Source organism: Lontra canadensis, unplaced genomic scaffold (assembly GCF_010015895.1).
Source record: "Lontra canadensis isolate GAN:19392208 unplaced genomic scaffold, GSC_riverotter_1.0 scaffold24, whole genome shotgun sequence".
NCBI lineage: Eukaryota > Metazoa > Chordata > Mammalia > Carnivora > Mustelidae > Lontra > Lontra canadensis.
The window spans coordinates 12,325,132-12,350,019 of record NW_022631018.1 but is presented as its reverse complement, the minus strand read 5'-3'; the positions used below and the strand labels follow the sequence as shown (position 1 = coordinate 12,350,019).

Genomic DNA, 24,888 nt, shown 5'->3' with positions numbered 1-24,888 from the left:
CTTACTTGTGATCTCTCCCTCTGTCAAATAAATAAAATAAAATAAAATAAAATAAAATAAAAAACAACAACAAAACAGATCTGGGAGCTATGTATATTCAGTGGCACTGAGTCATTGGTTCTAGATTTTTTTCAATGCACAAAACTAGGCAATATTATTTATATATATGTATTTATTTCTGTATCTCATCTTGAAAACTATGAGTTCATGTGATCCCACTAATTCCAATCCAAGATCACAGGATTTATTCTAGTCTCCATCATTATGGAGGGTTTGTTGGTCTTCTTTCCCCCTATACTAATTATAACTGTGGCTTTATTTAAATTATTGAAGATCACATATAAAAATAGCACTTTAATTATTGGTATTAAGTTTAATTTAATTGCTTTAATTTTTTAGAATTGTAATAGTTGAATGATTTTTTAAATTTTTTTAATTTAAATTCCAGTTAGTTAGCATACAGCGTTATATTAGTTTCAAGTGAATAATATAGTGATTCAGCACTTCCATACAGTACACAGTGCTCATCGCAAGTACATTCCTTAATCCCCATCACCTAGTTCACCTGTCTCTCACCAACCTCCCACTGGTGATTGTTGGTGTGGTCTCTATACTTCAGAGTCTATTTCTTGGTCTGCCTTTCTCTCTTTTCTTTTTTCCCTTTTGCTCACTTGTTTTCTTTCTTAAATCCCACATATGAGTAAAATCGTATGATATTTCTCTTTTTCTGACTGACCTTTTTCCTTTAGGATTGTATTCTAGCTCCATCCATGTCATTGCAAATGGCAAGATTTCATCCTTTTTATGGCTGAATAATATTCCATTACACACACACACACACACACACACACACACACCCCAAATGTAATAGCTGAGTGATCTTTTGATGCAAATTGAAATTATAAAAGGAAAAGCTATCTGTTGAGTTTGTCAAATGATTATTTAATGTGCACAGATGGTGGAGGGATACGGTTGAAGACTCTTTCTAACTTTTCATTCTATACTTAGTCACAAATTCAGGTTATCCTTAAATGCAAATCAGAGCCAAAAAAGTTATGGTATTATCACTTACCCATGATAATAATTAATGAATTTCTGTACTACTTTGCTTCATTTATAAGGTAATGAATTTTTAATTCATCCAGGACACACACCCCTCTACAATGTACTATCCCTGCACAACTTCTGTTTGAAGGCTGTAGCTTAGAGATGTAAAGTGTGAGATGTGAAATCTGGGTTTGTCTCCTGCCTTGGTCACTTGCTCTGTGACCTTGATCAAGTTACTTAAGCTTCTTTATTTCCATTTCTACATCTGCAAAGTGGGTAATTTTTCCGTTTTTCTTGGGCAATTCTGAGGATTAAATGAGCTAATAGATAAAGTACAGTGCTTAGTGTATAAAATGCAAAGCCTGGGGCGCCTGAGTGGCTCAGTGGGTTAAGCGTCAAACTCTTGGTTTCAGCTCAAATCAGGATCTCAGGGTTAGTATATCGAGCCCCACATCAGGCTCCATGCTCAGCAGAACCTGCTTGAGATTCTCTCTCTCTCTTTCTCCCTTTCCCCCTCCCCCTCCTGCTCGAGCACTCTCTCAAATAAATAAATCTTAAAAAAATTAAAATGCAGTTTCTGGTTGGATGCTAATTGCCTAATAAGTGTTAGCTGTTAGTATTATTTAGCTAAGTGGTACAGATTAGCCACTGAAGGTACTAAGGTACAGGGGTTGGTACCTCAAGCCAACCCCTGCACAGTCAAAAAAATTTGAGTGTAACTTTTAACTCCCCCAAGAACTTTTGCTAATAGTCTACTATTGATAGGAAGCCATACCAATAACTTAATTAATTAACATATTTCATATGTGATATATATTATGTACTGTATTTTTATAGTAAAGTATGCCAGGGAAAAGATAATGTTATGGAGAAAATCGTAAGGAAGAGAAAATAGATTTACATTATTATACTGTATTTATTTATCAAAAAAATCTACATATAATTGGACCCATGCAGTTCCAGTCTGTGTTGTTCAAGGTTCAATGGTATATGTGGCATGTTCTTTTCTGTTTTGTTGAATTCTCTTTCCATATCAAAATATCTTTCTTCTTCATAGCCCATAGTAAATACATAGTTTTTTTTTTTTTCTTTTTTTCCCTTTGGAGATTAGTTGTAGACAGAGTGTCGGTCATAACTAGTGTCTCATGCTGAGACTGAGGTTTGGGGTCATAGTGTCAGTAACAGTTCACTATCTTACAATGTATTTTTCTCTAACCTTTTTGAGGTTAGAAAATTCAGAACTTACCCACCAATAGAATAATAAAGATAATGGTGAGAGAAAAGACAGGCTAGAGAAATAGGAGAGGGGAAAGAATAATAGAAATAATCTAGAATCATGATGATTTTGTTTTGATAGAAATTTGTTATCAAACAAGAGCTAGTGTGAATAACATGAATAAATCCATTTTAGATTTTGTTGGGGCAGATCATGAAACAGATTTTAAATACTATTTTTGTACGTGGTAGAATTGTAAATTACTGAAAAACCTGTTCAGGGGAAAAAAAGCACATAAAATGGAAAGAGCCCGAAAGGCAGAGATATGGAAGGACTAAATAAAAAATAATGGGGGCGCCTGAGTGGCTCAGTCTGTTAAGCATCTGACTCTTGATTTCAGCTCAGGACATGATCTCAGGGTCTTCAGATTGGGCCCTGTGTAGGGCTCTATGCTGGGCATGGAGCCTACTTAAGATTCCCTCTCTCCTTCTGCCCTCTCCCCTCTCCAAAAAAAAATTAATAACGGTGCTTAAAAACTGACCGTATTAGGATTTCCCTCGGAAAGTGCTCATAAAATAACACTTCACCTTTTACCAATTCTCTCAGTTTCAAGAACTGTTTTTTCTGTTGTACTCTCAAGAGAACAACAGGTTTTATGGTTTTACATTTCTTACACACTTTCACAAAATAATATTAATAAATTTGGCCTTTAGTTGTGTTATTTGATAAACTGTTCTTTGATATACATTTTTTTTATTTGTTTAAAAGATTTTATTTATTTATTTGACAGAGAGAGAGAGATCACAAGTAGGCAGAGAGGCAGGCAGGGAGGGGTAAGCAGGCTCCCCGCTGAGCAGAGAGCCTGATGCGGGACTTGATCCCAGGACCCTGAGATCATGACCTGAGCCGACCCACTGAGCGACCCAGGCACCCCTTCCTTTTGTTTTTAAGGGTGAATTATGTGACATTGTGTTTGTGTGTGTGTGTGTGCGTGTGCATGTGTGTGTGTCTATAGTTTCTTTATCCATTCATCCATAGATGGACACTTAGGTTGTTTCCATATCTTAGCCATTATAAAAAATGCTGCTATGAACATGAAGGTGCAGATATATTTCAAGTTAGTGTTTTGCATTTCCTTTGGATATATCCCCAGATGAGGAACTGCTAAATCATATGGTAGTTCTGTTTTTAACTATTTGAGGATTCTCTGTACTGTTTTCTGTCCAGTTTGCATTCCCACCAAGAGTGCAGGAGGGTTCCCCTTTCTCCGCATCCTCATGAGCATTTGTTATCTTTTGTCTTTTTGATGAGGGCCATTCTAACAGGTATGAGATGATATCTAGTGGTGGTTTTGATTTGCGGTTCCGTGATGTCTACTGATGTTACACATCGTTTTATGTACCTGTTGGCCTTTCATAAATCTTTGTGTATGATTTTTTAAGATTTTATTTATTTATTTATTTATTTGAGACTAAGCTGGGGGAGGGGCAGATGGAGAGAGAAAAACTCAAGCAGGCTCCGTGCTGAGCACAGAGCCTGACAAGGGGCTCAATCTAAGGAACTTGAGATCATGACCTGAGCCAAAACCAAGAGTCAGATGCTTAACTGACTTTCCTACTCAGGTGCCTCTCTTCTGTCCATGTTAAAATCAGATTATATTTGTTTTGTTTTATTTTATTTTATTTTTGCTATTGAGTTGTATGAGTTCTTGTTATATTTTGGGTACTAACTTTAGATTATAAACTCTTCCCCGATGCTATCTCATCTGTCTCTGTCTTTCCCCACTGTATCTAGTAAGTGTATCTTTTTTTCTTGTAAGCGTATCTTATTCATAGAGACAATTACTATTACATTAACATCAGGCTAGCTCAGTTAAACCACTCTACTTCTGAGGTCAAGCTTCAGTCTCCATGTGGAGATTTATTTGCTTTTTGTTTTGTGTCCTACTAAAATGTCAGCAGCAGCCAAATGTGCTTTTGGGTACAGAGAGCACTGTGTATAACAACAAAGAATTAGTAGGTATGTTTCGTAAACAGTTCAGAACCAGTATTCTCCTGATGTGGGGCAGGGGTATCATATTCCCATTCAGAGGGCAACCTTACATCACTGTTTTTCAAGATAAGGAAACATAGGCAATGAAGGTGGCAGAAGAAAATGTGTGAGTTTACCCGGAGCTGTAATTTTTAGGTAGCTAACTAGTGATCATAGCTCACAGAATAATGACCCAGAAAGAGATATTTGTTTTAGATTTGAAGCAGTAAAAAACAAGTAACAGAAGACTTGGGAACTAATAACTAGAATCATCAGTTGTTGGAGTTTGGAAGAATCTTAGAGGAAACTTTAAATCCTAGGAAAAGAGCTAGTATGTGAACTCAAGTATGCTGATTCACTAAATCAGTATGTTGACCGTCTTCCAAGAATTTCCTCTTGTATCTGTGTCAGAGAAGTCTGAAATTGCAAAGAAATAAGATGAAATTTGAAACTGACTTCATCAAAAGAGGTGGAATTTTAGAACTCTGGTGTCTCTAAACTGTGCCAAACATGGAAGTGTAGTGAATACCATCTGTGAGCTCTAAGGGACGGGATGAGATGAGGTGCTGGTCTGTGCACAGTCACAATATAGGCCAGGATTTGAAGAATTCATTTGCTTTAAGTGAAATCAGCCAGAGGCAAGGATTTTATAAACTGCATTTTCTTATCCATATAAAGAGGCAGGAAGAACAATGGCAGAGTGGTGCGGAATAGAAAAAAGAGAATCATTCATGAAAATTGGTGTTGAGAGAGACTGAAGAAATCTGTGTGTTTCTGTTATAGTGAGAACATGCCAGCATTTCTACTGATACTTTTGCACTTGTGTAGAAGGTTCGGTTAAGAGAATCTCCTTTTAGCTGCTCTTCTATGGCTTGCTTGCACCATGACTTGAAGGCAGCCAACTGGGGACTGGCTTTGTAGTGGAGTGAATTTCAGTGGGCTTGCAGCAGCAGCCCCATGGTCTTCAAGGGGCTGTTTTAAACTTTTCTGTGTTTCCCCCTTCAGCAGATATTTTACTCCCTATTTGCCTGAGACAGATCCATTATGGACTACAAATGTCTCTCACTTAACTCCAGTGTAAACCACTCCCTCGACCCCCACTGTTCTTCCCTGACAATGGGAAACATGGCCCATCTCTTTAAGGGCACTTGCCCCACCTGTGTCCTGGATGCCATCCCACCTCCCAGTCTCTGCTGTCTCTCCTGTTCTCCTTAACCGCTCCCTCTCAGCTGGCCCTTTCTGTCCTATCAGCAGCCCATACATGTCTCACCCTGTTAAAAGAGAGGAAAGCTCATATTATTTAAGATCAACATGAGTGATTTCTCTCATATGTAAACCTGATCATGTCCCTCCTCCAATTACAAATTTTGCAATGGATCCCTACTGATCCATTTAATGATTTAATGATTTCCAACTAATGCTCAAGGATTTGGAGCAATGGTTTTATTCTAGATATTTGCCAGGATCTTTTTGTCTTGCTGTCTCTCCCTGCAAAGTAAAGCACAGCATTTATTCATTTGTTAGAAGTTAATTACAGATATTTTTAATGTAATTCCGTGTTATCCATGGCTATCATTGAATTCAGCCCTAGTTCTGTCTGTTGTCTTAGGATCTGCAAAGTAAACCTTGGGACTCAAAAATAACACTTATTTACTAAAGATTGAGGACACTTGAAACAAGCAAACAAGGCAGCTGGACCTTTTGGCGACGTATCAGCTCCTCTGCCACCGAGGTTGCTTGATGGTGGCACAGACACATACATAGTTGGTGCGCTTGTGGAAAAGACAGTATTTGGTTATCTTACATGCGTGTTAATGTACTTATAATTTCGAAGTTTAGGAATATGAGTTCACATTTGGTCAACTATTCTGAAATATGCATAAATCAGTTTAAGGCAAGAAGCTGATTTGAAAGGGAAAGTTTTGTTCGTGATAGTACAGTGTGCCTAGCCAGGCCTCGTGCATATCAGTGACTGTATTTAAACAACAGGAAATAGAGGGTGGCAAAGTTACTCTTTTTTAATTCCCTTTAACACATTTAAATAAAAATTTTCTGGAATTGATTAAGAAGTTATTAGACACCATTTTTGAATGAATTCAGAAGTTGTCACACACTTATCTCTTTTTTCATTCTGAAGTCTTTTAGAAATTAATAAAGATTAAAGGCTCAAAATGCCCTTGAGTTCCATACCTGGAATAATTTCCATTACTGTGTCCTTAAGATCTAGAATATCTGATCTAGTATCTAATAGAATATTTGACTTTTAAAAAATCAAATCTAGTGATTTGTTGTGATTAACTTGCTTTTTAGCAAACTAAACTATTTGCTTTTGCTATTATATTACCAATTCTAATTCTCTTCTGAAATTTTCTCTCTTTCCCATGTAAGTCCTTCAACATTTCATAATACTTAAAGATCATGTACATTAACTCCCAATGCATGGATTGCCTCTGAATCTTATTCTGTTAACTGCTTTTTTCCCAATTTTTTTGTCAAATCTTAATCTCTTATATGCCTGGTTATTTTAGGTTATACCCTGAGCCTTATGGTTGAAAATGTGTGGAGGTCATTTGAGCCTTTGTTGGATTCCGTCTTCCAGAGGGGACTTAACTAATGTTGCTGGCAGGCAGCCATGTTGGGGCAGGTCAGCCTGATTCAAGCAGAAACGACGATACCTCTGTTGGGCTTCCGTCCCTGTGAAGGCTGCTCCATCTCAGCCTCACCTTTTCTTCTAGCAAGGAGCCCCTTTCGGTCCCATTTGAAAGCCGGAGGCTCCCGTTTCCTTGGCAAGCCCTTGAACTTGAGTTTTTCCTCCAGGTCTGTAAGTCTGTTAAAAGCTCTGCTCCACTCTTATGGCCTCGAGATTTGAAACTTCCTGCCAGCGCTCCTGGTTGTTATCAGCAGGGCTGTTTGTCTGAAATGAGCTTGTCAGCCCTTGCCAGAGGTAGAACTCCACAGTCCTTTCTGCGTGTTTATTTCCGTGTGTATTTAAAAGTGGATATATACATACAGATTAGCCCAGTATATGTCCATGTAAGTTAAAAACAAGCCCATACACCATGGGCAAACATGTGTGGCACTTCTCGTTAGGGGTGCACTTTCAAAGTTTGGAGACTTGTCCTTTATTTCGTCTTTAGCTGTGATGTTGGCTTAGCGGGTATCTATCATCTGCCTTGTAAAAATTATTCATTATGTACAGGGGTACATGTCAGATTCTTGATGATGATCTCTAACAGGGATTAACAGAGATAAACGTATAACCCTAAAGAAAAGAATTCGTCATTTTTAAGGAAGACAGCAAGTAAGTAGTCTTACTGGTGGGTTTTATTTTCTTTTGCCTTAACCTATTTTCTAAACTTTATATATCTGAGAAACATTTCAAGATACTAGAGCTTGTTTGTATTGCTATCTCCTTTAAGCTAGCAATTTGTTGTTTACAAAAAATACTTCTGAGAATAGTTGATTTTTAAAATTGATATAAAAATGATGATAGTAATTAAGGTTATGGGCTCTGGAGTCAGGACCTTTGAGTTTGAATCCTGATTTTGCCATGTACTAGCTATATGACCTTGACCTATTTATTTAATCTTTCTGTTGCTGTTTTCTTCTCTATAATACGGATATAATTATAGAAGTACTTTGAAGGATCTGTGTGAGGATTAAATTATATATATATATATATATATAAATATTTGACTGATATACTTCCTGAAACTTACTGAATATTCAATAACTGTTGATTACTGTTAATAATCAGCATTTTTATTCAGATAATGCTATTTGGTCAGGCCTCTTAAGGGAAGATTGTAATGAACTCTTTGCTCTTGCCATTATATTAGGACAAATTATCTTTCTAGAACAAAATGTGTAGTTTTATGTGTAAAATATATATATATTTTAAAGATTTTACTTTTATTTATTTTATTTTTTTAAAAGATTTTATTTATTTATTTGACAGACAGAGATCACAAGTAGGTAGAGAGGCAGGCAGAGAGAGCTAATACTGTTTAGAGATTTGCTTGTATTTTTTTTTTTCTTTAAGTAAGACTTATGTCCAAGAAGGAGGGCAAAGAGGAGTGTGGTGACTGTCTGCACTGCTTGGCTATACCCACAGTGAGGCTCTTGACCTGTCATTTCCATATACGTAATGGGTTTGGGGTTTTTGAAAGATTTTATTTATTTGAGAGAGAGAGAGGGCGTGAACATGAGCACAAGTGGGGGTGGGGAGCGACAGGGAGGAGCACAGGGAGAAGCAGATTCCCTCCCTGAGCAGGGAGCCCGATGAGGGACTTGATCCCAGAACCTTGGGATCATGACCCAAGGTAGAAGCTTAACCTTCAGCTACCCAGTTGTCCCTGCATGTATGTAATGGGTTTTGAACTCAAAGGCCCCATAGATGTGTCAGCTGTGTTGAAATGAGCCCCATTAAGGAAGGGAGGACTGGGGAAGATGGAACAAATTATGCTTTCTTTAGTCAGCTTAGCTGCCCCAGGGTTGTTTTGGTCTTAAGAGTCACATGATTTCAGTTAATTTCTTCTATTTGAACACTGCTTTCTCTGTATAAATAAAAATCCATGTTTCAGTTACATATACATATTTTGTGTGTACAGGATCTCAATGAAAAATGAATTTCTTATTCTGGGTTGCAAAAGTTTTGAGAATCATTCCTCTGAGGCATACTTGTGATTGCTGATATACTGAACATTGCCGACAGGTACACGTCTAAACAAAGCATTAACCATGGAAAATCTTGGATTTAGCAATGAGATAGAAGTGTTTTCAAATGTGTAATGAGTAAAATGGTAAAATGTGAAGTGAGATATGTAATCCCCATAATAAACACAACATATGAGTATGATGACTTCCGTCCTCAATCCTGAGCTGACCAGGAGTAGCCAAATTTGAATTTGGGATTAATGGAATACCTTGTTGGTTTGGTAAATGTCTTCCTTTAAATTTTGGTTTAACTTGGGGCGCCTGGGTGGCTCAGTGGGTTAAGGCCTCTGCCTTCGGCTCAGGTCATGATCCCAGGGTGCTGGAATCGAGCCCCGCATTGGCCTCTCTGCTCAGCAGGGAGCCTGCTCCCTTCCTTTCTCTCTGCCTGCTTCTCTGCCTACTTGTGATCTCTGTCTGTCAAATAAGTAAAATATTAAAAAATAATAATAATAAAAAAATTTTGGTTTAACTCTGAAGTCATTGAATTTCAACTTGGGGTTGCATCTTAATTCTTAAAAATCCTGGCTCTTTCAAAAGTGAAAGTATGGGAGAGGCTGGCTGGCTGAGTCAGTGGAACATGAGACTCTTGATCTCAGGGTGGTGAGTTCAAAACCCACATTAGGTGTAGAGATAACTTTTTTTTTTTAAGTGAAAGTATGTATTTAGCCTAATTTGTATAGATTATAAAAAAATGTCACTCAAAATCTCCTTGAAGGATTTTAAAAATCCTTAAAGGATTTTTTTTTTTTTTTTAATTTGAGCTGGGACAAGGGGTAGAGGAAAAGGGAGAGAGAATCTTAAGCAGGCTGCACACCCAGTGCAAGCCTGACGTGGTGCTTGATCCCAGGACCCTGAGATCAAGACCAGAGCCGAAATCAAGAGTCTGATGCTGGGGCTCCTGGGTGGCTTAGGGGGTCAAGCCTCTGGTTTTGGCTCCAGTCATGATCTCAGAGTCCTGGGTTTGAGCCCCGCATCAGCTCTCTGCTCAGCAGGGAGCCTGCTTCCCCCCCCCCCGACCGCCTGGCCCCCTCTGCCTGCCTCTCTACCTACTTGTGATCTCTGTCTGTCAAATAAATAAATAAAATCTAAAAAAAAAAAAAAAGTCTGATGCTTAACCAACTGAGTCACCCAGGCGCCCCTCCTTAAAGGACTTTAATAAAATAATTGAGTAATACCTATGGATTAAGTTTTTTGTTTGAGTGACACCTGATGTTTAATCTCAGCAGTTATCCATTAAGATGTTTCAAAAGATGAATTCTAATTTTACCTGGGAAGGAGAATGTTTTTGACAAAATGTAGATTTCTTTTTGTTAGTCTGTTACTCTAAATTATTGGTTTATTTAAAGCTTCTTCCAGGGCTTTGTTATTTTTTAAGTTTTGACTAAGCCTGACTTAGATGTGTTTGCTTGAAATTCTCAACTGTAGAGAGTCAACATGTCAAATAACTTCTGCACAGTGTACATATTTGGAATGCTGTTTTCAAATGAGAGGCTGGAAACTTGAACAGCACTCACTACCATGCTTTTAAAAAAAACAAAATATGCCAGAGTCAGGGCTGTGCGGTCATTGTAGCTCTTAAGTACAAGGCCCGGGGCTAGATGTGGTGAAGAATAAAAATTCTCTGTGGCTGGGTTATGGGCATTCAAGTGGCTTAAATATCATAGGACACATGTGCAAAAATACACAGTACAGAACAGTATTGGGGAAGGACAGTGGTGGTACAGAATGCTAATGAGCAGGACATTATGCCCGGGTCTTTGGGATAGAGACCTCAGGGAGCCCCATTGGAAAGGCTTTGGAGCCAGGCCTTGACTGATGGGCAGGTTCACTCTAAGGATACCTGCAGGACGTTGACACCTTGAAAAAATTAAATGTTAGAGTAAGAGTTAGTATCAGAAAGTACTTTACAAAGTGACCTTTTGAGAATTAAACTATATATATCATCATCACAAAATGGTGAGAGACAAAATGTCTTGGGGCCCAAAAGCGTTCTCAACAGAAGAAGGTGGGCCATGTAGGAAATGGTATTTTGTGTGGATCTTGGGAAAGAGAGAAGTACTTCCAGGAATTTGAACTTCTTGATCATTAGACATGTGTCCTCTGCTGTAGGTGGAGTTTCTTCATTGAGGTGTACCACAGCTGGAGTGAAATACTCTTTCCGTTACTTTCTCCCCATTGTCCCTAGAGCATAACAATGAGGAGTATGGCCTCAGAATCATAGCGGGTCCATACTCCATTTAGAAGTGGCAGGAGGGAAGTTTAGAAACTTACTAGCTGAATGACTCTTCATGAGATAGGAAACTTGGTTTCTTCATTAGTATGATGGGACTAAAAATTGCCTATCTGCCTAGGGTAATTATGAAAATTCAGTAAGAGCTTTGGTCTGAAAAGTCTAACACAGAGCCTGGTACATGACACTCAACAAAGCTGTGAAATGTGATTTGTAATTTTATACTCACCAAGAAGCCTTAATTACTAATTTGTAGATATCTTAATCATCTGAAACAGGATGCCCAGAACAGATGCTTAAGCATTCTAGTAACGAAATGAAATATCCCCCGTTATAAATTAAATTTCAGCATTTTCAAACAAGGCTGGTTAACATTAGTTTATTATCAGGAACCTAACATTTCTGGGAAATCTGGAAATGCTCTGTTTCTGAGACTGCAGTAAGGCTCTGGACCTACTCGAAAAAACCTACCGGTGCTTAATACCAACCAGTGAAGTTTCTTAGGAAGCACTGGTGGCTGACTTTCACCGAGCATTCAGTATAGGCCAAGCACTCTCCCACGTGTGTTACCTGCCATGTTGTCTGAGCCTCACAAATGACTTTTCGAGGTGGGTGCATTAGTTCTCCACTTACAGATGAGAAAACAGAAGCTTGGAGATGTAGGTAGCTTGCCCTAAGGTTGCACACACCGTTTGTTAGATGACAGCGCCAGAATCCGAGCCTTGGTTAGCCTGGGTTCTCAGCCTCTGTGCTGTACTGCCCAGGAATCTAAGGAGAGGGGACCTGGTTTCAGATCCAATTCCATTTCCTCCCAGAAAGATGAGCCTAAACGAGGTATTTTTGCCTCTCCAAGCCTGAGATTCTCCATCTGAAACACAGTGTGGGTACCTCCCATGTAGGGCTTGCTTGGAGGGTTAGATATGAGATATGTGAAGTGCCTGTCACAGTTCCTACTGCGTGATGAAGATTCAGCAAGAGAGAAGTGTAATGGTTTGGGGCTCTCTGCCTCCCACTTCCTCCTTGGCATGTGACCCGTGTATCTCTCAGGTACACTTCGTACTTTCAGATGCATGTCAGCATGTAACTTGAATAAGGATGCTTGGGTGGCTCAGTAGGTTAAGCGTCTGTCTTCAGCTCAGGTTATGAACCCAGGGTCCTGGGATGGAGCCCCACATCAGGCTCCCTGCTCAGCAGGGAACCTGCTTCTTCTTCTCCCTGTCCCTCTGCCCCTCCCCCCATAGTGCATGTGCACATGTGCACACACACTCTCAAATAAATGAATAAAATGTTAAAAAAAAAAAAAGAATATAACTTGATTGTTTATAAAAGACAGCCGAGGCTGTTCCTAGTTTTAAGGACTGACTTTTTCCCTGCATAGCCACTTGAATTTCTTTTCACTGCTGTGATCAAGAATACATACCATATGCCATTTTAACTGTTTTTCACTGTATGATGCGGTGGTATTACTGACACCAATGCTGCTGTGTACCCATCACCACTGCATTTCCAAACCTTTTCCATCACCCTGAGCAAAAAACAATGCAACCATTACGCAGGAACTTCCTTTTATCTCCTGCCCTCTGCCCCTCCGGTCTGTTTTCTGTCTCCATGAATCTGCCCATTGTAGAAATTTTGTGCAAGTGGAATCATACTGTTTTCATCCTCTTGTGTCAGGCTAATTTCACTACCTATAATGCTGCCAAGGTTCTTCCGTATTTTTTTTTTTTTTAAATTTTTTTTTTTTTTTTTTTTTTTAAAGATTTTATTTATTTATTTGAGAGCGAGACAGTGAGAGAGAGCATGAGCGAGGAGAAGGTCAGAGGGAGAAGCAGACTCCCCATGGAGCTGGGAGCCCGATGTGGGACTCGATCCCGGGACTCCGGGATCATGACCTGAGCTGAAGGCAGTCGTCCAACCAACTGAGCCACCCAGGCGTCCCTCTTCCGTATTTTTTGCATGTATCAGAACTTCCGTCCTGAACTTCCAGAACTTCCCTGGTGTGAATATACTGCATTTTGTTTATCTACTCATCTGTTAGTGGACATTTGTGTAGTTTCCACCATATTAGCTATATGCACTTTATTTGTTTACTTGGTTATTGATTTATTGAAGTATAGTTGACATAAAATGTTACATTAGTTTCATGTATACAATGTAATGGTCTCCAGTTCTATTTGTTATTGCTGGACTGTAATTACCATCTGTCACCACAAGGTTATTACAATATTATTCACTATATCCCGTATGCTGCACTTTTCATCCCTGTCAGTCATTTAAACTGAAAGTTTGCACCTCTTAATCACCTGTACCATTTTCACCCCTACCCCCAGCCCCTCCCTTCCAGCAACCAACAATTTGTTCTCTGTATTTATGATTCTGGTTTTTTGTTGTTGCTGATTGGTTGGTTGGTTTGGTTTTTAGACTCCACGTATAAGTCAAATCATATATTGATCTTTCTCTGACTCATTTTACTTAGCATGATACTCTGTCCACCCACGTTGTCCCTAATGGAAGATTTCATTCTTTTTAGTGGCTAAGTATTATTACATGTATATATTACTACATGCTCTTTATCCATTTGTCGATCAGTGGATTCTTAGGTTGCTTCCATACTTGGCTACTGTAAACAATGCTGTGATATTGGCAGTGTATTTATCTTTTCAAGTTAGTGTTTTTGTTTTCTTAGGTAAATACTTAGCAGTGGAATTACTAGATCATCTGGTATTTCTGTTTTTTAATTTTTTGAGGAAACTCCATACTGTTTTCCAGAGTGGCTGTACCAGTTTGCATTCCCACCAGCAATGCACAAGGGCTCCCCTTTCCTCCACATTCTTGCTAACACTTGTTATTTCTTATCTCTCTGATCTTAGACATTCTGACTGGTGTGAAGTGATATCTTATTGTGGTTTTGATTTGCATCCCCTGATGATGAGTGAGATTGAGCATCCTTTCATGTTTTGTTGGCCATCTGTGTGATTTTTGTTTTTTGTTTTGTTTGTTTTTGGCAGAATGTCTATTCGGGTACTCTGCCCATTTTTAAATCAGATTTTTGGGGGTTTTGGTCTTGAGTTGTGTAAGTTCTCTATATATTTTGGATACTAATCCCTTATTGGGTATAGCATCTGCTGATATCCTCTCCTATTCTGTAGGTTGCCATGTTATTTAGTTGGCTTCCTTCACTTGCAAAAGCTTTTTATTTTGATGTAGACCCAACAGTTTATTTTGTTTTTGTTTCCCTCATCTGTGGAGATATATCTAGAAAGGTGATGCTAAGGCCAGTGTCCAAGAATACACTGGTGATGTTTTCTTCTAGGAGTTTTATGCTTTAAGGTCTCAAATTGAGGTCTTTTTAATCCACTTAGAGTTTATTTTTCTGTATATTTGATATGAGAAAGTGGTGTAGTTTCTTTAGTATGTGACTGTTTGGTTTTCCCCACCACTTATTGAAGAGGTTGCCTTCTCCACACTGTATATTCTGGTCTCCTTTGTCATAGATCAATTGACCATATCACTGTGGGTTTGTTTCTGGGCTCCCTATCCTGTTCTATTGATCTTTGTCTATTTTAGCCGCATACATTTTATAAGTCATGTGAGCTTGGGTTCTCTCGTGATAGTAATCTCAAAAACCCTTCATTAAAATAATAACTTTTTAAATTAAAAATTATATTCTATTTAGATTTTATATTAGGGCTAAAACCAAGTTAATATATATATGTGGTAAAGGAAATTGTTGCCATCCAAATTTAGATATTTTTATGTTTGCCAACCAGTACTTTTTTTTTTTTTTAAGATTTTATTTATTTATTTGACAGGGAGAGACACAGCAAGACAGGGAACATAAGCACAGGGAGTGGGAGGGGGAAAAGGGAGAAGCAGGCTTCCTGCCAAGCAGGGAGTCTGATGTGGGGCTAGGTCCTAAGACCCTGGTATCATGACCTGAGCTGAAGGAAGATGCTTAAACAACTGAGCCACCCAGGCTGCCAACCAGTACATTTAGGTCTGAATCAAATAAAATATTCCAGTTGTAAAATACGTTAAAAACATATGATACAACCAGTGTAGAGCTAATGTTTTATTTTGTACTTCGTTTTCATGTTTTAAAAGAATTATACTTTATTTACATGTTTCTAAACACCAAATAAGCATTTCTATTAATTTGAAGAATTTAGAAAGTCACTAAAATTTTTCTCAGATTACTGAAATAGTATGTTTGATTCAAACCCCAAATTATAATTGGCAAGCAGAAAATTTCAAGATCTTGCTGACATCATTTCCCTTAAAATGTAATATACTTTTGGATGATAGAGGGGACAAAACATGTCTGATAAAAGGCTTAGAATCTATTTTCTCTATTTTTACTATTTTACTATTTTTCTCTATTTTTACTCTATTTTCTCTATTTTTAGAAGGATCCTTGGAGCAGATTTAGATTTTCCAAGTCTAAACTAGTGTATAGAGTTAATCATGGCCCTGGGTTGTTGTTTTTTTTTTTAATTTTATAAAAAGAATTTGCTGACAATTCTAAGGTACTTTCCAGGGTTTATTTTTAGGAAGTAAATGATATAATGAGAATAGAATATTACCATTTACTACCTGAATTTTCTACATACCTTCTTTCCATTTATTTCTTTTAAAGATTTTATTTATTTATTTGAGAGAGAGAGAATGATTGAGAGAATGAAAGAGAGAGTATGAGAGGGGAGAAGGTCAGAGGGAGAAGCAGATTCCCCATGGAGCTGGGAGCCCAATGCAGGACTTGATCCCGGGACTCCAGGATCATGACCTGAGCTGAAGGCAGTTGCTTAACCAGCTGAGCCACCCAGGTGCCCATCTTTCCATTTATTTTTAAAAATGTCTGTAAATGTGTTTGTTTGCAAATATTGCTGCTGTTCAGCCAAAGGACTTATACAACTTTCATTTGTCTGGTAAGTGTCCAGCGATAAAAAGAGTGGTTGATTTTACCAGATAGCCTGATTAATGAGTAATTTCTTTCATTAAGGCCATGGTTCCATGGTACACAGTAAAATAACTTAAAGAACTTAAAAAAAGGGGCGCCTGGGTGGCTCAGTGGGTTAAAGCCTCTGCCTTCGGCTCAGGTCATGATCCCAGAGTCCTGGGATCGAGCCCCGCATCGGGCTCTCTGCTCAGCGGGGAGCCTGCTTCCTCCTCTCCCTCTCTCTGCCTGCCTCTCTGCCTACTTGTGATCTCTGTCTGTCAAATAAACAACTAAATAAAATCTTAAAAAAAAAAAAAAAAAAAAAAAAAAAAAAAGAACTTAAAAAAAAACCAGACAGGTAGCAGGGCTCTGTGCTGGACAGGCTCTTCAGGTAATAAACACACAGCGAGGGTTGAGCACTGCTGTATTCAAGCCAGAACCCGGTGAGGTTGGGTGGGCTTGTGAGTGGGGAGGAAATAGAAGGAATGAGCATCAGTCATTTCCATCCTTTCCCTAATTACAGTAAGACAACCCAAGAGAAAAGGAAATCTAAAGATCACCGAGGATCCAGAGGTGAAGTAGCTTTTTTCTTTCTGTCTTTGTAGACATGGAAGGACTTGACTGAAATGTAAATGGTCCCACAGAAGATGCTCTGATGGATGACAGCGGAACTCCTACAGATAATCTGCAGATAGAGTCACAAGATGGGTGTCATCCTGGTGACGGCAGGGGAAGCATAGTGACACACTTGCCTTCTGCATCGGATGAAAATGAAAATCAACTGGATGGGGATGGGCAGGAGCATCTGAGCAGTGCTGCCAGCGCCATGGGCAGACCTGACGTGCTCGCCCAGGACAGTCTCAACAATAACGACAACTGCCCCCCCAGCAATGAGGTGGCTGCGTTCGAGAGCTCGGAGAACGCTCCTGGGGAAAGCCCCAGGGATGGGCAGGCCCTCGTGGGAAAGGACAAAAAAGCACCTGGAAAAAGAAGCCCAAGAACCAAAAGAGGTCCGATGAAGAAGATACCGCAAGGTATTTTTAAAAATTATTTTGCATACTATTCTTTACCTAAAAATACACTGTCTTCTCGTCCCATATGCCATACTGTCCTGCATCTTGCTTCATGTCTCTTGATATACTCTGGAGCCACTTCTCCAGCATGTGAAGATCCAGCTGTGTGTCGTATGACACACATGACAGCTTTCCAGTGTCCCCCCACTTGGGTGTGCGTGATTTATTCAGCCGCTTCTTTATGGTGATTCCCAGTAATTTGCCAAAATAAACACGCTGAAATTGAAGTTATTTGTACATGTTTTCACACAAGGTATTTTAAGTATATATAGTCTTCTTCCTTTATAAATCAGACCATTTTCTACCAGTATCAGCCCTAAAAATTTCCTTCTGTCATCACCGTGGCTTTGATCTCTCATCTGTGAGTTTTTGTGCTGATATAGTTGTTATTTTATTTTACTTTTTATTTGAGAAAGAGAGAGCAAGGGGAAGGGCAGAGGCAGAGGGAGAGAGAGAATCTCAAGCAGACTCCACTCTCAGCATGGAGCCTGATACAGGGCTTGATCTCGTAACTTTTTCTTTATTTTGAGAGAGAGAGAGCATGAGGTGCTGGTACAGTTTTAAATTCTTTACAGGATCTTTCCAACTCCCTTAGTAAGTGAATAATAGGTGTTAACATATATTGATAGACATTTTATATCAGTGTTGAATAAGACTTCTAGCTTTCATTGTCTCTATCACTTGGGTTACAAACTAATTCGGAGTATTTTCTTTTTCTTTTCCTTTTCCTTTTTTTGCAGAGTATTTCTCATTTGGTATATTGTTTGGCAGTTAAAGTTTGGAGCTATAGACTTTTTTCCCCTGAATCATAGGGCACCCATGGGAAAAAGACCATCTCTGGTTATTTTCCATCAGGAACATGTGGGACTGGATTATTCCAGCACGTCCAAGGCCGGGACTCTGTAGTGTAACACCAGCTTACCTAAGCCAGCAGTCTCTGCGTGAGGCTTAAGAGAACGAAGGGGAGTGTCTCCTCATCTTCTGCTTCTTTGGCTGCTTAGAGATACAGTTGATCTCTCCATACCCTGTTTATTTATTTATTTATTTTAAATTTGGAGTTAAAGATGAAAGTTTGTAGTTTGTACAAATTTATCCTTCTTTATTCGATAAAGTGACTTGATAACTTTTTAATGTAGTTCATAATTAGGTTTTCCAGTTAACTGATCTTTTCATCTTTGCTTTTCCTTAGTTTGCTTAAAGGAAATTAAAATAAATTTTGAAAAGAGATATGAGAGCCTTTTCTCAAAAGATCTAAGATAAACAGATGATGTATGTAGTGCTATTTGTACATAAATTGATTTATCCAATGACTATAATTCAAGAGCAATTTGACTGTGCCTCTCTAATGTGTTCTTTTGATGTTTTGAGGAACAGAGACCCAGTTGCATATGTATATGGGTCGGTCGTAGCTCCCTTTATTCCTTCCTTCCATGGACTTATTTCATTTTCCCTAGGCATGATTATATTATTTGAAGTTTTTCTATATTTATTATCTAGTGAGTAGGTATGTGTAGAATTACTATCCCCTAATTTTCAAATGTGAAATGATATATAAAGTGTGATACTCAATTCCAGCCCAGAAATAAGTTTTTTATAGATAGGTGCTCTCTCAACACTTTTTAAATATATATATTAAGGTGAATTTTTTTTGAAGATTTTATTTATTTATTTGACAGAGAGAGATTACAAGTAGGCAGAGAGGCAGGCAGAGAGGGACGGGGAAGCAGACTCCCTGCTGAGCAGGGAGTCCGAAGCAGGGCTGGATCCTAGGACCCTGAGACCATGACCCGAGTTGAAGGCAGATGCTCAAACCTCTGAGCCACCCAGGTGCCCCTATTAAGGTGAATTTATTTACTCTTATGCCTCTTTACCTAGTTTAATTTGTAATAATTTTTTGTATATCCAAAAGCTAGTGCTGGAAAAAGAAGTAGAAGAATAGTATTAGGAGACCTGTCATTATTTACAGGCTTTCTGGAGGCAGCACTTCTCTAAACCTGCTAAAACCTTGAACTCCGCCTCACAGAAGTCCAGTTGTCTTTGTTATGAGACTTTGTTTCCTGTAGAGAGTTGAATCCCTGTAATATAGTCAGCTAAGCAGGGTTTTAAGCTGCATTACATCAGGTTTTCACTATAGTTGAATCTGTCATAGCTTTAAGTAAATATCCTAAAAAGGAATGAAAATTAGCCTATATATTTTTAACCTCTTGGGCTTCTGGATGGCTCAGTCAGTTAAGCATCTGACACTTGATTTTGGCACAGGTCATGATCTCAGGGTCTTGAGATCAAGCCCTGTGTCAGGCTTCCCACTGGGTATGGAGTGGGCTGGAGATTTCCTCTCACCCACTCCCTTGGCCCTTCCTCTCCCCCACTAATTTTTTTAAGAGCTTTATTGAGATATTCACATACCATATACTTCACCTACTTAGTATGTACAATTCACTGATTTTTAGTACATTCCCAGAGCTGTATAATCATTACCACAGTCAATTTTAGAACGTTTTCATCATTCATCATACAAAGAAACCCATACCTATTAGTGGTCACACCCCATTTTCCACTGAGCCATGCCAGCCCTAGGCAACCACTAATCCACTTTTTTTTTTAAAAAGATTTTATTTATTTATTTGAGAGAGAGACAGTGAGAGAGAGCATGAGTGAGGAGAAGGTCAGAGGGAGAAGCAGACTCCCCATGGAGCCGGGAGCCCGATGCGGGACTCGATCCCGGGACCCCGGGATCATGACCTGAGCCGAAGGCAGTCGTCCAACCAACTGAGCCACCCAGGCGTCCCACTAATCCACTTTCTTTATAGATTTGTCTCCTCAGGATATTTCACATAAATGGAATCGTACAATATATGGTCTTTTACGCCAACTCCTTTCACTTAGAGTAGTTTTTTTTAAATCCATCCATGTTGTACCCGCACATGTCAGTACATTTTTCTTTCTATTGTCTATTAAAATAACACTGCAATAACTATATCACATTTCATTTATCTGTTTGTCTGCTGATGGGCATTTGGACTGTGTCTACTTTTTGGCTATACCGAATAGTGTTCCTCTGATAGCATACAGGTTTTCATATGAACATAGATTTTCCCTCTTTTGGTTATGCATGCATAGGAGTAGAATTGCTGCATCATAATCAATACTTCTTCAACTTCTGAGGACCTGCTAAACTACATTCCAAAGTGGCTATACCAGTGATATATGGGGGTATAATTTTTCCACATCTTCGCCAACCCTTGTTAATATCTGATCCTTTGATTTTAGCTACAGTTTCTTTTATTCAGATGTAACTTACATGCCCTGAAATTCACCTTCATGGAATGTACAACCTTCTGGTTCTAGTATATCACATAGTTATACAACCATCACTAGTATCTAATTCTAGAACATTTTATCCTCCACTACAGAAATCTTGTATCGGTTAGCAGTCACTCCCCGTTTCCATGTCTCCCCCACCCCCACACCCCCAGCCCCTGGCAACCATTAACCCATAAATTTTGTGTGGCTGTAAAAGGCAAGTTCAGATTAAGTGTTTGAGGGTTGCCATAGAACATGCTTTATTTACTCAGTCACCCCGTATCTAAGCATTTAACAAAACAGTTCAACAAATGGCAGGAAGCCAGAGATAGGCAGCACATGGAAATTGAGAAAGGAAGAACTTCCAGATTGACTTGCTGCTCATATTCAGTGCCCTGACTTGTTGCACTGGCGGCCTCCAGCTCGGCAGGGACAGGGAGGGCGTGAAAGCTAGAGAAAAACAAATCTTGGAAACACATCTGTGGCTGGAGTCAGGCTTGCACAGTGGAAAGAGCAAAGACTTTGGCTCTGCCTATTCCTGGCCATGTGACCTTTAACTCATTTCCCTGAGCCTGTTCCTTTTTATCTGTGGGATGGCTGATCCTATGCCACTTCTGCAAGATTGTCCTTAGAATGAATGATCTTGTAGATAAAGCACTTTATCAGGTACCTAGCCGAAGACAGGTGCTTCTAAATGGTACCCGTAGTCTTTGAGTGTGTCACGGGATGATTTCTGAGTGGCGTGACCAGGAGCAACATTCGAGGAAATTAAGAGACTGGTTTAATTTAAGTCCATCTAACCTCTTTTGTCAGTGTCTTTCTTATCTCCTGAGATCTTTTTAATACTCTCTTTTCAGGCTTACCTGAATATACCCTAAGGTATATTCTGAAAAACCTATTTCCAGTGTCTCCCTAGCTTAATGTTAGGTATCATGCCCCTGCTGGCAGCTTAACTGATGTCTAAAATAATAACTGCTAACCATAAAAATAACTGATAATGCAAAGGCCAGATTTGAATTTTACCCATTTGGCTTCAACCGTAGTAGAACCTCTAGAGTTGACCCCCAAACCTGAATGCCTAGTGGAGGCAGCTGAGTGATGTCTTCATGCTGTAGTTGAGCCAGGAGTGATATCCTGGGACTGATGAGGACTTTGATATGACAAGACCGTGCATACCTACCTAAGAGAATCCTAATTAAAAACTGGAAAAACCTTGCCAAACCCATCTAAGATTGATAGATTCTGGTATTGATATTTGGGGATTGTAACCCATTTTGTTCATTAGGTAGGTAAATGAGCAATTTAACTCTCCTACAGACTATACATTAAACTTTGAAAATTCTGAAGTCCTGGTTTACCTAATCTCCACTCCAGCCCCTTTAAACTAAAATATCTTTGGAAAGTGACCTGCAGAAACAGTAACCTCTCTTTTAATCTTCCCTCAGTGAGGGATTGATCAAAGAAGACAGATCATATCTCCTCTGAAAGGTAGCTGTTTCCTAGGTAACAGTAGAATAAATCTGATTTACATAGAGTCAAATGATTGTAGACTCAGAAGGGACTTTAAGATTCCTAGCCAAAATTCCCTTTATTTAAAAAAAAAGCCCCAATATTAAAATTGTATTAGTTTTCTATTGCTGCCATAACAAATTGCCACAACCTTGGTGGCTGAAAATTGACACAAATTTATTACTGTACAGTTCGGTAGGTCAGGAGTCTGACACAGGGTCTCAAGGTGTCAGCATTCTTTTCCTGAGGTTCCAGAGAAAATTCAGCTTCCCTGCCTTTCCAGCTTCTAGAGGCCACATTTTTCAGCATGTGGTTGCTCTTCCTACATTATCAAAGCCAACAATTTCTGGCCAAGTCCCTCCACGTGTAAAGACCTTTGTGATTACACTGGGCCCAGCCAGATAATTTAGGATAATCTGCCTTTTTGAAGGTCAGCTAAGTACCTAATCTCATCTGCAGCCTAATTCCCCTTTGTGACTGTAATGTAACGTATTTATGGGGATTAGAACATGGATTCCATTCACCACAGAAACATTTTTTTTAAGAGATTTTATTTATCTATTTGACAGAGAGAGACACAAAGAGAGAGGGAACACAAGCAGGGAGAGTGAGAGAGGGAGAAGCAGACTTCCTGATGAGCAGGGAACCTGATGCGGGGCTTGATTCCAGGATCCTGGATCATGACCTGAGCCGAAGGCAGATGCTTAAAGACTGAGCCACCCAGGTGCCCAAAAGCCATTTTTTAAAACTACTTATTTTTATTTGTTTAAGAGAGTGAGTGAGCATCCCTGGGCGGTGGGGTTGGGCAGAGAGAGGCGGAGAAGCAGACTCCCCACTGGGCAGGGAGTAGACATGGGGCTTGATCCCAGGATCCTGAGACCAGGACCTGAGCAGAAACCAAGAGTCGGAGACTTACCTGACTGAGCCACCCAGGCACCCTTGCCACAAAAATATCTTAAGATAAACTAGAGGATGAATTTACATCACAGAAGAATTCTTCCCCTCATAAGTTTTTTTTACATTATTTTGTATAACCATACAGGGTTACTCAGTCAGCAGACATTTACTGAGCACTGTGTGTATGCCAGGCGGCACTGTTGATGAACCTGCCTTTGAGTTTTGGGCTTGACTACGGGAGCCAAGTGACTAACACGTTCAGTCTAGCAGGAGGGGAGGCATGGGTGGTACTAAGTAAGCACATTGCTGTGGAGATGGTGTTCTAGAAGGGCTGTGGGAGCCTTCCTGGAGGAGCTGATGAGATCGGACATCGAAGCTGAGACAGGGTCAAATGCGTGCCAGCTATGGGAAGGAGATGGGGAGAGAGAGCAAAATCAGGACGTGAGGTGGCACAGCACAAACTGAAGCCCAGAGGATTCTGAGAGGGAAGCATCCCACGTGTCAGTGACTGTCGATACTTAGTTTGTCTGGAGCAGACTAGAAGGGAAGAATGAATCTAAGGGAATAATAGAAAGTACAACAGTGGAGACATTGAAGCTTGAAAGATCAACAAGGTCCAGGTTATAAAGAATTATTGTTTGTAATAACCAGTTCGGGCCTTCCTGGCAGGTTTGAACAGCAGCGATGTGCTAGGACATGCAGTTTTTAGAAAGATCGCTCAACTGATGGTGTGGAGAATGGGTTAGAATAGTGCAAGATTAGGGGCGCCTGGGTGGCTCAGTGGGTTAAAGCCTCTGCCTTCGACTCAGGTCATGATCCCAGGGTCCTGGGATCGAGCCCCACATTGGGTTCTCTGCTCTGCAGGGAGCCTGCTTCCTCCTCTCTCTCTCTCTGCCTGCCTCTCTGCCTACTTGTGATCTCTGTCTGTCAAATAAATAAATAAAATCTTAAAAAAAAAAAAAAGAAGAATAGTGCAAGATTAGAGACGGTGCAGCTGGTTGGGGCTTTTGTAATAATCTAGGTGGGGGCACTGCTGGTGCTCCTTCTTGAGGGATTAGCTGGGGGGCTGGAGAGAAGTGGACTGGGAGTTATTGAAGGGGAGGAATTGACTGGACCGGGTCATAGATCAGGTGTGGGAAGAGTCCAGGATTAGCCCATCGTGTGGTTTAGGCACCAGATGTACGGTGATGCCGCTGCCAGAGGGTGGGAGTATAGAGGGACAAGGAGCACGTCGCAGGGGACGAGGGCAGAAGACGGTGTGGCAGTTTGGGGTAGGGTGTTTGGGGTCCCTTAGACATCCAAGTGGACATGTTGGACAGGGAGTTTGTCTAGATCTTGGGACGGTGAACTTGGCTAACAATGTTGCTTTCAGAAAGCCAGAAACGATCTTGAAAATGGCCTACTCTAACCCCTTTTTATTTTTTTGATTTATTTTTTGACTTATTTTTATTTTTATTTTTATTTTATTGATTGATGTTTACTTACCAGATCACCGGTTTATCATAAAAGGATATGACTCAGGAACAACCAGAGGAAAGGGATGCATAAGGCAAGGTCTGGGGAAAGAATGAGGGGAGCTTTCCACTCCCTCTCCAGGCGCAGTACTCTCCCATGTCCCAGCATGTTCACCAACCCAGAAGCTACACCCCTTAATTTTTATAAATGAGGAGATTCAGGTTTAATCTACGAAGTGCCTTGTCCGCCTCTGTAGGAGACAGGGGGAGAAGGAGGATGTGAACCCAGGGGCTGCTGATGGGCCAGATGTGTTTCCTCTGTACCAGAGTTCCCCTTGTCCTGCTCAACAGTGAGCTTCTCCCAGTAGAATTAATAATAATGATGGTGTGTCACCAACTTTTCTTAACTTTCTACTATGTGACTATTTCCCAGGCAGTAGAAATACAGCGATGACAAGACAGATCTTGCTCTAACC

The 24,888-nt window shown here is 39.8% G+C and overlaps 1 protein-coding gene across 1 annotated transcript in view; it reads left to right on the top strand.

The window, feature by feature from the left end:
• CNST (consortin, connexin sorting protein) overlaps positions 1-24,888 on the top strand; it is a 105,811-nt gene that overhangs the window by 23,539 nt on the left and 57,384 nt on the right. Inside the window, exon 2 of the mRNA XM_032862871.1 lies at positions 16,782-17,210. Within this exon, the coding sequence (XP_032718762.1) occupies positions 16,832-17,210 (379 nt within the window). The 5' untranslated portion in view covers positions 16,782-16,831. The remainder of the gene's footprint in view (positions 1-16,781; positions 17,211-24,888) is intronic.